This window comes from Centropristis striata, chromosome 11 (assembly GCF_030273125.1).
Source record: "Centropristis striata isolate RG_2023a ecotype Rhode Island chromosome 11, C.striata_1.0, whole genome shotgun sequence".
Lineage (NCBI taxonomy): Eukaryota > Metazoa > Chordata > Actinopteri > Perciformes > Serranidae > Centropristis > Centropristis striata.
The window spans coordinates 16,741,924-16,757,061 of NC_081527.1; the positions used below are offsets into that span (position 1 = coordinate 16,741,924).

A 15,138-nucleotide genomic window follows, 5' to 3' on the forward strand; every position below is an offset into this window, starting at 1 on the left:
CATGATGGATACTGATATTTACTTTTGGTATGTTCACATATTTTCCAGGTGATTAGCATCTTCATGATGCTTCCTAATCCTTGTCTGAGTGACATATATAATTACATAGTGGCCACGTTGAAGATTAGAGCACCCTGTTCAGCTCTAGAACTCTAGAACTGCGGACAGCCACACTGCCGGTGCAGCCTAATGGGAAGTCTCCCTCACTGTGCTACAGGAAAGGAAGATGAGAATTGTGTCTGACTTTGGGGAGCCATTATTGTGCACCTTTATTATGGTGACTGTAATGTGAAATGCTCTGCAGAAGGGGAGGAAATCTGTGGGGCCGAAGAAAACTAACACTGTTAAAATCTCTTTTCAAAGTTAAATCAAGGAATACAAATACATTATGTGTGTGCATGTGAGTCTATGTGTGTGTGTGTGTGTGCGTACCCGTAGTGAAGGTAGTGGAGACTACAGCGCTGGTGTCAAGTCCTCTTGCAGCCTGGAGCTTCACAGTGTACTCTGCGGTCTCTGCCAGTCCCTCCAGTCGAATCCATGTGTCCTCTGCATCCAGGATCAGCTCCTAGTACACACACACACACACACACACACACGCACACACGCACACACACACACACACACACACACACACACACACACACACACACACACACACACACACACGCACACACACGCACACGCGCAGGACAACATTCATTCACAAAGTTAAAAGATATTAGATAATAGATAATGGAATTGCCTTTTATAAAAGCAATAATTTAATGTGTATTCATCAGTATAAACCTCAGGGTAAAAAAACTAATTATATTACAATCCCCACAAGTCACTGATAAAACATTGAACAAGCTTGTGAGTTAAAAAAAACAAAAACCTATGGCAATAAAGATACCTTCAAGCTATTTTTGTTCAGGAAACACATGAGAAATGTATTTGTGCTCCTGAAGCACAATATTACATAAAACTGGCAACACAAATATGTGAGGTGATGTAGAGGGATTGAAGAAAGATATTAGGTCGATTTAAATACTGCATTGGGGCTAACAGTTAGCTGTTCACATATGAAATATTTAAATAAAGTCTAACAAGGGAACAAAATACTTTATAGGTTTATCTTGTAGCGGTTCTTTTTCGTATTTAATTAATTTGGATTTTTTTCCAATAAATCTGTTATTTGCAAGCATTAAGAAGATCCTACAATGTTGTAATCTTTTGTTTTGTAAAACAGCGGTGTCAGGAGATCGGCTGGATATTGTGGTAGACTAATACCATTTGAGATAATCAGCATCGGCAGATGCCTGCTCTTAGGAGGACGATTATTTATTCATTATGGTATTTCACTGAGCCAACAGCAGGGAAGGACACAACAATGTTCATATATTTTTGATTTGAAGTTTAAAAAGTTTTTCTCTCTCTTAAAAAATGTGATGTTGCTACCTGTTGATCAATGCTATTAAGTGCACTAAAAGTCTATTTTAAATTCACAAGTTTTTTTTTTATTTACCTGTGGACATTCAGAGTGCATATCTATGTAAGTAAACAGAGACAATGCAGATATGTACAGTGTTAAATAAATCTTCATTTATGTTCAGCAATTAAGTGTCTCATTTGTAATTGTTATTAAATAGTTTTTAGCATATGGAAAGTAAAAAAAACAACAACAATAACATGATACTGGCATTATATACACCTTGCTTTCTAAATACTGCATCGGTCATTAAGAAACCCATATTGGTCAGGGCCCGATGGTGTGTTATGGTGGAGACCAAACAAGTCCAGCAAGAACACATAAGGATGCACCGGAACCAAAGACAAACTTTCTCATTTTACAGGTAAACAGACGCTAAAATATGTTTCTGAAAACACTTGAGGTGAGAAATAGACAGAAACAAGATTCATATTTGATGAGCACTGCCTGGTTTGACAGTTTGATCTGAGTTTTGTGAGCTTAGTGCTTACAGTGCGATGGACGGACCGAATTTGCATAAAGTTGAGGTCAAGTTGTTTTTATGTAAATTCAGACACGGTGAGTGGTCAGTCAACTCGCCGTGCAGTATCAATCCTGTACTGTGCAGCTGGATCTTCTGCTATCCAGAACATGAAAAGGATCTATCAACTTCTCATACCTCAATGGATCCAGTACATCTCTATCTTAAGAGTTACTCTCCCACAGACTGCACAACAAGTCTGGCTGCCTGTGCTTTTTCATGTGAAAAGTGACTTAGCCATAAAAAATACAGAAGGAGAAGAAGTGAGGACGACTAGATGGAGAGAAGATGAAAGATTTGCATTGGACAGCTAAACTGAGAAGCTGCTGAGCAAGCAATCAAGAAACGAGCATTTCTATTTTTGGTTAAGAAGTCACAATGGTACAGTTGTTACTTCCCTTTGTTCTTGACAAATCTTCTTTCATTGAGCCTGTCTGAAGGAGCCGAGGCGTTTGACTGAGTATTTCCTGTGACATCAGTTTCTTAGATGAGACAAACTTCTGCCTGCAGAATGCTCAATTGATAAAGAGAAACTTGACCTTGTCTCTGCATGTTATGTGTGCATGTGTGTTACATTTTGCCCTGGATACACATTAAATATGAACAAGTAAAAATGAAATATTCAGGCAGTTTGGAAAAAAAATACAAATTTCCAGGCAACGTGTCTCTGTGAATAATGCAGGGAAGCAGCTGGTAAATGGTGTCTCTCCGTCTCAGAGGATCTGACATATTCCCAACAGATTTTCAGGGTCGAGATAAGATTTTTTTATCAAAAAAAGGCCTGTTTTTTTAATACGTACCTTTATATTATCGCTATCGATTGTGTGTGTGTGTGTGTGTGTGTGTGTGTGTGTGTGTGTGTGTGTGTGTGTGGTTGGATGTTTTGAAGATGTGTATTCATACTTGTGTGTGTTTGAATGGAGAGATCTTTAATAATCGAGTCACGAACATAACCAACAGTGATACATGAATTTACAAACTGGTAAGTAAATGTTAATCAGATAAGAAATTAATCTTGCTGCTCCTGTGTGTAAATTATTAAAGTCCATTATCTCTGTAGGAGAGGAAGCTGGCTGAACAGCTGTAAGGCTCGCCAATATGTGGTTAGATTACAGCCGAGGTAACGCTTCTCATATTTTCAGCAGAGCCAGACCTCGAGTAGAGACAACCAGAGGAAAATCTCACAATGAGCAATCATTTTTGCTCTAAGCACGAACGAGTGATGTGAATCATGTTTTGTTGAAAATATGAATTTAAATTGTGGCACTTGTTGAGGCGGCTCACTGCGGTGAAACCGAGATTTGAATACAATCGAGAAGAAAATGATCAAAGGTGATGCGAAGAATGAAAAATGTAATTTCAACTAGGTTTGAAAGATCTTTCAGATTTTTTTCCCTTTATTACTAAAATGATTTATGTGCAATAATAAGACAATGTATGATATTAAAGGCACAATGAGTACGATTCTTCAAAAAAAACAACAATGGAATGACTCAAACAGAAACAATCATCACTTATGACCCACTAGAAGTGTCTGCATCTACACGGACCCTGACCTCTACCTTTTTTCTTTCATTTTGATGTTTAGGACTTTTTTTATTTAAAACTTGGATGAGAACTAAACGTAGCACGACAGATAATATGTGCTGTTCAAAGTCTGTGGCTCTTGTTTTGTGTGGCATGCTGCTGTCTGGTTGTTAGTCAGTATGAGCATCTAATAAAACAGTGGACTTACTGATTTATGCAAATATAGTTTAAAATAGAACTATTCCATTAAACTGATAAAAACAACATTTTTCTGTTAATGCTAACGAAGGATAAGGAAACCAAACAGTATTGAATATTAATTTCCTCCTGCTGGATTCCGATTTTTATGCTTATGTATGTGTATTATGCAGATATGTATGCTGTAGGAGAAAAATAATTATGAAAAATTGAATGTCTGTTTGACTTAACATGCAAATTTATGCATGTGTCTTGGAAATGGTGCATAAAATGTTGATTTAACATTAGTCGTATGTGAAAGCCAGATTACATACATAGAAATGTTTTTTTATAAACACAGCATTGTTTTTTGAAAATGGATGGAAAGGCAGATTATCGGACCAAACACTGGAAACAAAAAAAAGGGATAATCTGAATTGTTACTGTTGCATTCTTTGTGCATGAGTGACACCTGATGGTCGAACACACAGCAATGCCACGCATTCAAGGTCAGAATGTGTGTGTGTGTGTGTGTGTGTGTGTGTGTGAGAGAGAGAGAGAGAGAGAGAGAAAGAGAGAGAGAGATTATATCACTGCATCACTATGGAAGTGTGTGTGTGTTTTCTACTGTTTCTTTATAAGATCGTGACACTACAGTGGGCAGTCAGGGGACAGTCTGTGTGCATCTGGTTGCATGTGCACGCTTGTGTGTAAGACACCTAATTGCCAATAAAAGGAAGTCTTTTGCCGAGCATCATGGGAAATGGTTGTAGTCAATTTGTTAACAGACGTGGTGCGATTCACACTGCTCTTACTAATGTGCTTTATTCCCATTACTCAACCACATCAAAAAGTTTAATCAAAATAAACAATGTCTCCACTGAGACACATTAAAGTAATATCTCAGTTAGACAGGCAATTTCTCCGTGCTTTTCCCTCGTGTGTGTGTATCAGTCTATCGGTTTGTGTGTCCCCAACGCTCGCATGCTCCACATTCAGGGATTACATGTTTGATAGATAGAATTTGGATTTTGAAGTGCTCGTCATAAAGTTGTGTTATGAAAAGTTGATTAAATCGGGAACATTCTCTACTTTGCAGAAATCCAAAAAAACTAGCTTGAATATGTCGTTCAATATCTGCAGAATTAAGTTTCTATTTTCAGGTGTGTGGATGAACCAAAGCACAGCTTAACTCCCTCACACATGTTTGCAACTGCAGCATGAACACTCAACAGGATTTGAGTAGATAGAGAGCAGATAAGGAAACAAATTTTGGCTGCGGATAAAATGTCAACATACATGAAATTACAGTATATGGGAACAGTGTGTGCATCTATGTGTCTACGAGACCAAATTGAGACACAAGAATCCTGCTATGCGCAGCACATACTTTGCGGCTGCCGTCTGTTGACTTGTAGGTGAGCATGTAGTTGTCAATTTCTGCGATTGGTGGTTGCCAGGAGATGAGAGCGCTGCGGTGATTCACTTCACTGGCTGTCAGGTTCAGGGGTGCATCCATGGCTGCCAGAAAAAGAGAAAAATATCAATTTAGTGCAAAACCAGAACAGTTTTAGGATGTTTTTGACATCTTTAGAGTGCAGTACTGCAGTTCTCAAATAATGACTGAGGTTTTGACTGAACAGGTTCATTTTCAATCATACTAATTTTGTTTATGGCTACACTTTATCTGAATGGAAGCATTCAGCTGTGTAAAATAAAAATAACTCTGTATCTAGTACAGATGCCCAGCCTTATTAGTGGGTGAATTCCTGGTGAATCAGAAAATTTCACAACTACCATGTTTAGAAATTCAGTGAGTTATTTTACATGTAAATGTGCCATGCATCCTTATTCTCAAGTGACTTGTACAGAACTGCCTGGTGCAGGACACAAAGAAAGCATCTTTCTTAATTCTGAATTTCTTGCACTCATGACACATAAAGTATCTTTGAACAGAATAACGTGTATGTCACTTTCCATTATGACATATTAAAGTGTTAAGTTACTGTGGTGATACTTATGCAGAAACTGACAATTTGCTTTCAGTATAGGACCAAATTAAAAGGTTGGATTCATAGCTCACACATTATTCTCATTCCTACCATGTGGAAAGTAATAATCAGTTCAAAAACAACACAATAATATATGCATATATTGTACAGACACATGCATCATATTACAAGGAACTGCTTCAAAACTGTATTTTCACAATATGTATCAGCTGTGTTTAATAATTTATATTATTGCTACATTTTATTCAATTTTTAAGGTCATGTAGTATTTTATTGTATTATTTACTACCTTCCAAGTTGAGAATATGCAGAGCACAAAAAATTCATGGAATAAATTATCTTTAATATATGGCCACAAGCTAAAGTCAAGGCCTGGTGTCCTGCAGGCTTTTGATAATCTTATAGTTAGCGAAGATGAGCTGCGGCTGAGTCACTATCAGGGGAGAAGCACTAGGCTGTACTGTCGGTAGCCAGTAAAATCTGGGCCTTACAGATATAAAAGTCAACAACCTGGAAATAAAAGCCAACACTGACCCATAACTGATGCACAGATAATCTGCAGGGTGGTAAATGTACCTGTCTTTGCAAACTCACACATCAACACACACCTGTGTGGAGCGAACTGGCCAGACTACAGCAGAGCAACTTAACAGCATTGAACTTTTCTCTCGGGTTGACTGGCCTGCTGAGCTGCCTTGGCCAGGTTTTCTCTCCCTGGACAGAACCATCAATAGATGTAGCAAAGTGGCAACGACCCAACCACTAAGGAAAAAACCTCAGTTGCTGAGATTAAAGAAAAAAAAAAACATGGACAAATTTTATACCAGTACTGCTGAATCATCTTGAAAGGAATTTTCTGCCACTTGAACCACAAGTGTGAGAATTCCAGTCTGAATCAAGATTCAAAGGATAACAACATACAGCATATTTTCTTACTGATTAAAAAACATAAAGTGACACTATGAACTATGTGCAAACAATGCCCAAATTCCATCATGTCTTTAATCGAATTTAAGCCTTTATTTGATAGTGTGACTGGATAGAGAGTGAAAGGAAATATAGTCATACCATCTAATAGGGCTGTACTGAATAGTTTGAAGAGAACTCGTCCCCAGTCATTTCCACAAAAAATGGTCTACAATCTGAATAAGTTGGGAATCCATTTACACATTGGCAATAAAAAGCGATTGATACATGAAAATTGCTTCACATAGTATCATTGATGAATGAAAGCCACTGACAAATTTGTTTCTCAATAAAAGTCAATGACAGATGGAAATTAAACATAGGTAGTGGTGGAATGTAACTAAATACATTTACTCAGGTAATGACTTTATACACGGTCGTCCATGAAGTTGGATTAAAATATTTTTTACCTCTTTCCATGAAATGATTGTGACAATGTGATTTATTCTTGACGGATAAAGTATGTATCTTCTCAAAACTTAACCTATCAACATCTTCCAAACATATCACAATATAAATAAAACCACTATTAATTAAGGAATGTGTCTGAAAACAAAATTAGTCCAACTTTATGGGCTACTGTGTATGTCTACACTACATTTTTAAGGCAAATATTGTACTTTTTACTCCACTTAGCTTTAGTTACTTTTCAGGTCCAGATTTAACATAAAAAATGTGATAAATTCAAAGTAATTAGACCTTTCTAAAATATATATTTAACCTCATAACAGTAAATTAAGTAGGTCAAGTTAGCCCTATCTTGAGAAAATTAAAATGCTGCTTACATAAATGCGTCAATAATAATAATAATAATAATAATAATAATAATAATAAAACTAATAATACAATAATATGTTTAGAATATATAATACAATCTGAGTGGAGACATTCTGCATAACGAGTACTTTTGCTTTTGATACTGTACGTATATATTTTGATGCTGATACTTTTACTTAAGCAACTTTTGAAAGCAGGACTTTTACTTGTAGTGGAGTAATTTCAAAGTGTGATTTTACTACTTTTACTGAAGTAAGGGATCTGAATATTTTTCCACCACTGCATATAGGGTAGATGAGTGCCATTAAAACAAACAAACAAAATGTCTTATTCTGAATATTACATCAGCAAGAGTTCTTCCTAGGCAGTGAAAAGAAAAGCCAGGAAAGCAAAAGCACCAGTGAGCAGATTATCAATGTGACTTTCTATCACTCATACTGTAAATGTATTCCATGAGGGGGGTAAAATCTCCACGTCAGTAATCTTAAATCCCCACAGGACTGAGCGACAGGAGCAGCGGGACACTTTTCCATGTTTAGTCACTATCACAGCCTCAGAAGCACTCAAGCCCTTGATCGGCAAGCCCACCCAAGTTTTACGGCACATTACATCACACCATCTGAGTAGATTTGTGGTTTCTGCGGCGCTTTAAACAAGGCCTGATTATAGTGCCTGTCTCGACACCTTAAACACATCACAGGGAGACTCACCTCAATTTCCCCACCTTACATCACCCTTCTTTAAGTCAATATCTGATCTTCCGACATGGCAGCAGAAGCATTGACATTCTGTAACCTCATTTTAGTGCGTGATAGAAAATAGATGACCTTCTATTCTGAAAAATCAAGTTTCCTGCAGTTACATCATGGCTCTGGGGCACATCATCAGCCAGTCACCCAACAGCGCTGTGAGTATGAGAGGCAGGGGCGCTGAAACAAATGAGGTGCTGAGCTTTTTTTGTGCTGTCGTCACTGCTGTGAATATGAGATAAAGATATCTTCTACATGGCTGTCTCTTCCTGTGATACCCTCTGTTTGACTCTGGCTTTTCTCACTTTTTTTCCCCTCCCTGTCTGTCTGTAGTGAACCTAACATGGGCTTTTGTAAATACCCTGAACTTTTAACTTTCCCCTGAGGACTTCTCCTCAACTTTTAACTAAACATCTGACCCCCGAACGAACCCGGACCTCACACAACTGCGCGCACACAAAGAAAATCCACAAACACACACTCTCTTCTTGTTTAAATCCTTGTCTGTGTGCACACATGGAAAGATCAATGACAGCTCTGTAATTAACAGCATGTTCCCGCCTTTGATAACCTCGTGAAAGAAGCAGGGTGCCTTCGCTTGGAGACAGTGATAGGCAGATCCACATTGTGTGACAGGGGGATTTAGAGAGAAGGACGGAGAGAGAGCAGGAGGGAAAAGGAGAAAACAAAGAGTTTTTAAGAGGCTGAGTAGTGCGCTTAGAGAGGAACACAGCACATTGCAGAGTGTGCTAAAGTCCACAATGATGTGCCAATCTCCTCCTCTCCTGCACCTTCACATCTGTATTGACCTTGTCTGCATCTCATTCATGCTTTTCCTCCTCCTCTTTTGTCTGTTTCCTCCTATTCCCACACCAACCTGGGGTCTTCCTCTCCTTCACTCTCCTCCTTATCTACATTTGTGTTTCTCTCTCTCTGCTCCTCTTGCCTCCCCATCCTTTGTCCACCTTCTTCTCTCTTGCTTATCTGACAGGCTGCCATTCTAACTCAGTGTGCCAGAGACTGAACAGAGTTTATCTTTTTGTTCTTGTCCTCCCCTCGGCTTGATGAACACTGTTGCTGCATTATGTGCGCGTGGGGGATAGATGAAAGAAGGAAGAGGCGGGAGGAGCGTTTCATAGAAATGGACGCCCCGCAACCTACCCTCATTTATTGTGTCTTTATTCTGACTTTCTCTCCATTCACCAATTAAATCAACCTCCTCGTCCTGTTCTCCCTCAGCTCTCCCTGCAATTAAACCTTTGCACGGAGCGTGCCCAAGCAGGTGAGCAGGTGTCGTCTGAGCTCCTGGCAGCTCTGAAGCTCCGTCTTCAGACGTTTGAACAATGGGATTGAGATGAATAGGTTTTGCTTCATCTAATGTCTCATTAACACGCAGTGTAAACAATACGAAAGGGGGAAAAAATAAACACACACAGAGAAGCAGATGGGAAGGGCAGCAGTAATTTGTTGTAAGAAGACAAGTGAGAGAGGAGGTGTTTTTTCTTCTTGGAGTGGATATCACATTTCTATGCCGAGTTGGAAGTGAATGATGCTGCCTGAACGACGTATAGGTAATTCCTTTGAATATATGAGGTCTCCTGAATTAAACCAAATGCTTTTTGGAAGCATTTTACAAATTGTGTAATAAAGAAGTGGACGGAGCCACGAGCCATCACACATTGGTTTGTGAACTACTGTTTTGAAGCCTTGAGCTTGGCATTGTGGCCGTTGCCATCTTGGTCTTTTGGAGCCAGAAGTGTCCATATGAGCTGACTGTTAAACATCAAATTCCACTCATTTATCAAACGAGCATATGACAGAAAGTGAGCGCAAAGTGGACGCACAATCATTTCTACGCAAGGCTCTGCATTTATCAATTTGGACGTGAGCGGAGGGTAGGATCAGATCTCACGTCTGCTCTCAGCTCGTGTACACAGGTTTGAGTCAGTGTGAAGTCCACACGTCCGAGTCGGAGAATTGTTCTTAGACTATTGTATCGATGCCTGGAGCTGATAAAACTGTTTTGTTTTTTAATGGTGAAAAAACAAAGCATGTTTAGGCTACATAATTTATCCTTAAAACATAATTTAATATTAATACAGCCTGTGACCGTGAAATTCTTTAACCAGAATACCAGCCGAGGCTATTAAATGTTGTTGTCTTCTGCTGTTTACCGTTATCTGGCTCGGACACCGGAGCGTCAGCGTCTCCTTCACCAGCGGTTATGCCCTGATAGAAACATTTCCAATCATCGCTGCCACACGCTCCTCTGACTGGGACAGAATAGTTAGGCTACTAAATGTAAAGAAGTGAATAATATCTTTCCATCATAATATATATGCTATAAGGCTTTATACAGTAGTGTTCAAAATAATAGCAGTCCAATGTGACTAGCCAGATTAATCCAGGTTTTTAGTATATTTTTTATTGCTACATGGCAAACAACGTACCAGTAGGTGCAGTAGATTCTCAGAAAACCAACAAGACCCAGCATTCGTGATATGCACGCTCTTAAGGCTGTGCAGTTGGGCAATTAGTTAAAAGGGGTGTGTTAAAAAAAATAGCAGTGTCTGCGTTGACTTTACAAACTCAAAACTATTTTGTACAAACTTTTTTGTTTCTAGGATTTAGTTGTATGACCACAGTTTTTTTATAACTGCTTCACATCTGTGTGGCATGGAGTCAACCAACTTGTGGCACCTTTCAGCTGTTATTCCACTCCAAGATTCTCTAACAACATTCCACAATTCATTGACATTTCTTATTTTTGCTTCAGAAACAGCATTTTTGATGTTCAGAAACTGAAAACACTGTCAAAGCTCAGATAAAAACACTGTGGTAGCAACCTGTCAATCGCAGGCTAGTCATGAACAAAAGCATCACCTGCTTTATAGGCTATTATACTCTAAATGGGACCATAATTTACAAAATTGATTAACTGAGTCCATAAACTCATTATGAAAATGTTTACTGAGATTATAATTCAAGAAGGAGAAGTAGGGTCTCTTTTATACAATCCCACATATTTTTTTTTTTAAATCAGAGGAGTCGCCTCCTGCTGGCCATTAGAAATAATGCAGGATTAAGTAAATTTGCATTGGCTTTACTTTTTCCTGGAGGTTGCTGTTTGGTTTGACACCTCAATGTCATATCATTTGTGTCATCTACAGTTCATAGCTGCTTCTAAGCCTCTTTGCTTCATGGTGCCCTTTTCTGTGTCCTCTCCTCGTTCTCTCTCACCACAGGGGGTGTGATTTAGCAAAGATACCTCGCTGAGACCCTGAACATGCCTCAGCAACATCACTACTGCTGCTAGATAAGAAATGGTCCATTTCACATTATTTTAGAAAAGTTTATTCTCTGAAGCTGCTATTTAAATGTTGTATCAAGACAGTTAGCTTCTGGCTTTATGCACAGCTCAATAAAACATCACATCTTGTATACCTTACTGTAATATACTATACTATACTATACTATGGCTTATTTTCTATCTCATGAAAAATGTACAGCTTTGGTAGGTAATGTAATTGAAAAACCACACATTTCTACATAGTTTAAGATAGTTTCGGATTATGCTACATTAGGTATACTGTAATGAATCTTTTTAAATATAGTAGCACCATTTTAAAGCATTTTACCATAAAATAATGACACAAGTCCTTAAAAACAGATTAAACTGTCAGAAATGCCTAAATTGCCTGGAGAATCAAGATTATGTTTCTGTAATAGCAGCACTCTCAGTACTCGGTGAACAACTATCAGCCAGAGCTCAGTGAAGCTGCCCGCAGCAAGGATCTCTGCAGCTTCAAAAACTTGCCAAGCACTTCTCAGCGAGTGGGCTCAGACACATCTGAGGGGAAAAAAGTCCTGGTGCTGCAGCCTACAGGCTTATTGAGACACCCATGGCAAAATCCCTTATTTTCTAGCCCTATAGCTTAAATATCAGCCGATGGGGAGCCAAGCTGTCTTACTCTGTGTTGAACTCTCAAGGCATGGAGGCCAGACAACAAAACAACTCTCAGCTGTGGTTAAGAGGCTTGGGAATCAACAAAGAAACTCCTCCCTAAAAAAAAAAAAACTCTGAATGGCTGAGGCAGTCTTGGCCACATTTTGATATGAGCCAGACTCATCGCTTTTTCCTCTCGCCTCTCTCTTTGTGCAGTGTGCATGAGACCATCCTGACAGCAGGAACCTTCACTGACCCTTCCTCTCTTTTACATCATATCTTTGCATTTGCATAATGTGCACGCCAGCTATATGAACCAGGAACAATTCCAATAAACTTCCCCAACTATAATAAAAAATATATAGATATATAAAATGCATAACATTAAATCATGAACAAACAGGTCTGGAGACATTTTCTAATACATACTATTCTGCTCTCTGGAATATTTTTGTCTTTCTACCATTTATTTCCAACCTCATAATTAGAGTCAACACCAAACCTCTGAAAGCTCATCTTAAAATCCCCCTCACCAATTCAGATGTCATTTTTTATGTGCAAGCTAGGGCTGCATGATATTAGTAAAAACATGTAATATGCACTGACATCTCGGTAACATAATTATTTGTGATAAACAGATATTACTTGGTTTTGCCTTTCCTCTGCTGTCAGTATATTGCTAAAATACAACAAATTGCTTGTTGAATGAAGCCCGACAGACATATCAGTTGACCGATGTTATCTTACGATATTGGCCTATCAAAGGCATATCTGTATTCATCAGTATTTATGTATATGTGGTCTGATATGTGCCGATATGAAAACTTTTTTCACACAAGTAATGTAACATATAATGTTACATATAATGTATAGACAATGCTTGAAATGCATATTTAGAAATGTTATTAATTATTTTATTTTGTCTTATTTAAATGGTCAGCAATCGACCGACACTGAACATACGAAATTGATATTTATTTAGCTATTTATTTCATTCCTATTGATTCTTTATTTTCTCATTTATGATTTCTAGAATTTGTTTACAATTAAATACATTGTAAATACATATAATGTGGAATAATGTATAATAATGTCATATTGGTGCAAAGCCGGCGCACAATGCACACAAAAAAACCCTGAATAAACTTCACTTATCTATCAGTCAGGATGGTTACACTTTTTTTAGCCACTGTGACTGGCTGCTCTATTTCTCTTCCTAAGGCCGTTCCTGCCAGAAATTCTTAACTGTGTGGCTCAGCAGACAGACTGGGACTCAGAGAGTGAGAGGTTGCTGGAAGCAGACAGAAACAGAGCAGCAGACATGGGGGAGACAGTAACAGAGACATAGCTGGGATGGTTAGCCAAACCAATCAATGGCCTCATCCTTTCTCACAGCCCTGTTCACAATGTGACATTTTTCACTGGAGCGGAACAGCTGGAGAAAAACAAGCTTTGTGAGCACAACTGAAGCAGGCTTTAAGATTTCAATTAGGAAGTTTAATTAACAACACCAGAAGTTCCCTGTGAAGTTGGGGTTGGCTGAGGCGCCCCCTGGTGAGACATGTCATCATCATTCCTGCAAGGGAGTGGACTTTTGGTGTGTGTGTGTGTGTGTGTGTGTGTGTGTGTGTGTGCACATAAAGCAGTACACAGATGCCTATACTCTGTAGCTTTAAAGCATAAATGTGAACTAGGAGGCTGACATGTTTAATACAAACTGTGTTAATAAATGTGATATTTGCCCAAGAGGAGCGCTTGATTAAGCTCGGGGATTATCCCTCATTGTTCTTTTATTGAATTCTAGTTCCTCAGTGAAAGGAGTTGAAGAAGCATTATTGAATTTAATTATAAAATATGAATTGTCTTTCTTTAAGACCCTATTTGAAGAGAACATAAAATATATATAGCAAATCATAAAAACACTGTAAATACCAATATTCATTGAGAAATACATTTCATGTTCTGCTGTGTCAGTATGTATAAAACATCACTTGACTTATATGGAATAATTTGATCTACTTGTGTCTTTTCTACTCAATCACATTTCCTGACAAGAACAAATTTAGTCTATTTAACTCAGAGGAGGAGAGAAACAACCATTTGCTTGATTCAATATGACAGGGTATTCAAATCAAAACACAATCCTTGTCCTCTTTCCTCACTGCATGGTGCTTCCTGCATCACAGCAATTTCCTAAATTCTTTTATATGAGTGAGTCTAACCGGGGTAGAGATGTGTGTTGTTTTTGTTCTCTGGAGAAGCTGAGGGACATGACGTATGAGGCAGAGCATCTGTTTCCAAATTAGAATCACCTCATAGTGCCAAGAACATTTGTTTATGTATGAGCTACTATATGCATGTACAGCATCGACATGGTTGTAGCTACGCCTCATTTTCCTGAGCCCCATTTATGTTTTGAAGTCTCTGCAACCCTGTTCTCATACGCTGTCTGAGTTTGTTTCTGTTTCTAGCAGGTTCATCTCTGCTGCAGTGCAGGACAGGTAGCTCTGGAACTCCTCGGGGATATGAACTCCTCTGCTGACTGAAAACTTTTTTTTTGTTTTTTTTTTGCTGCAAGAACTCTAGAAAAAACAAAGTTTACAGAGCTGCAACTCAGCTAAACTGGAACAATTCCTTCACCCCTAGCTCTGCTCTCAATGGAGGAGGCGATAAAGGTGAATATAATTGGAGAGGTGGGTCACCTGGAGGTGAAGCAGGCAAAAGTTGAACGGAGAGTTCACAAGTTTAATCTTTGGGACATTTTGTGTCTTTGAGCATGTCAAAGTCTCTGGCACGGTACGGACTGCTGTGACCTACGTGACTCTGCAACGAGTGTTACACAGAGATAAAGAATCAAAGACTTTTAAATGCACAGACTGTAGACGAAAAGCTAAACCTACCCAAGTTATACAGTAAAATGACCATGACAATAATAATAACTAGAAAATTTCCTCTGGGGGAAATTTTGAAAGGGCCACGGGGGCTACTGCCGGTGT

The 15,138-nt window shown here is 38.6% G+C and overlaps 1 protein-coding gene across 1 annotated transcript in view; it reads right to left on the bottom strand.

The window, feature by feature from the left end:
* tnr (tenascin R (restrictin, janusin)) overlaps window positions 1-15,138 on the bottom strand; it is a 206,913-nt gene that overhangs the window by 16,116 nt on the left and 175,659 nt on the right. The window contains exons 26-27 of the mRNA XM_059343993.1: window positions 5,083-5,213; window positions 433-565 (exon numbers count right to left, since the gene is read on the bottom strand). Coding sequence (XP_059199976.1) covers window positions 433-565; window positions 5,083-5,213 — 264 coding nt within the window. The remainder of the gene's footprint in view (window positions 1-432; window positions 566-5,082; window positions 5,214-15,138) is intronic.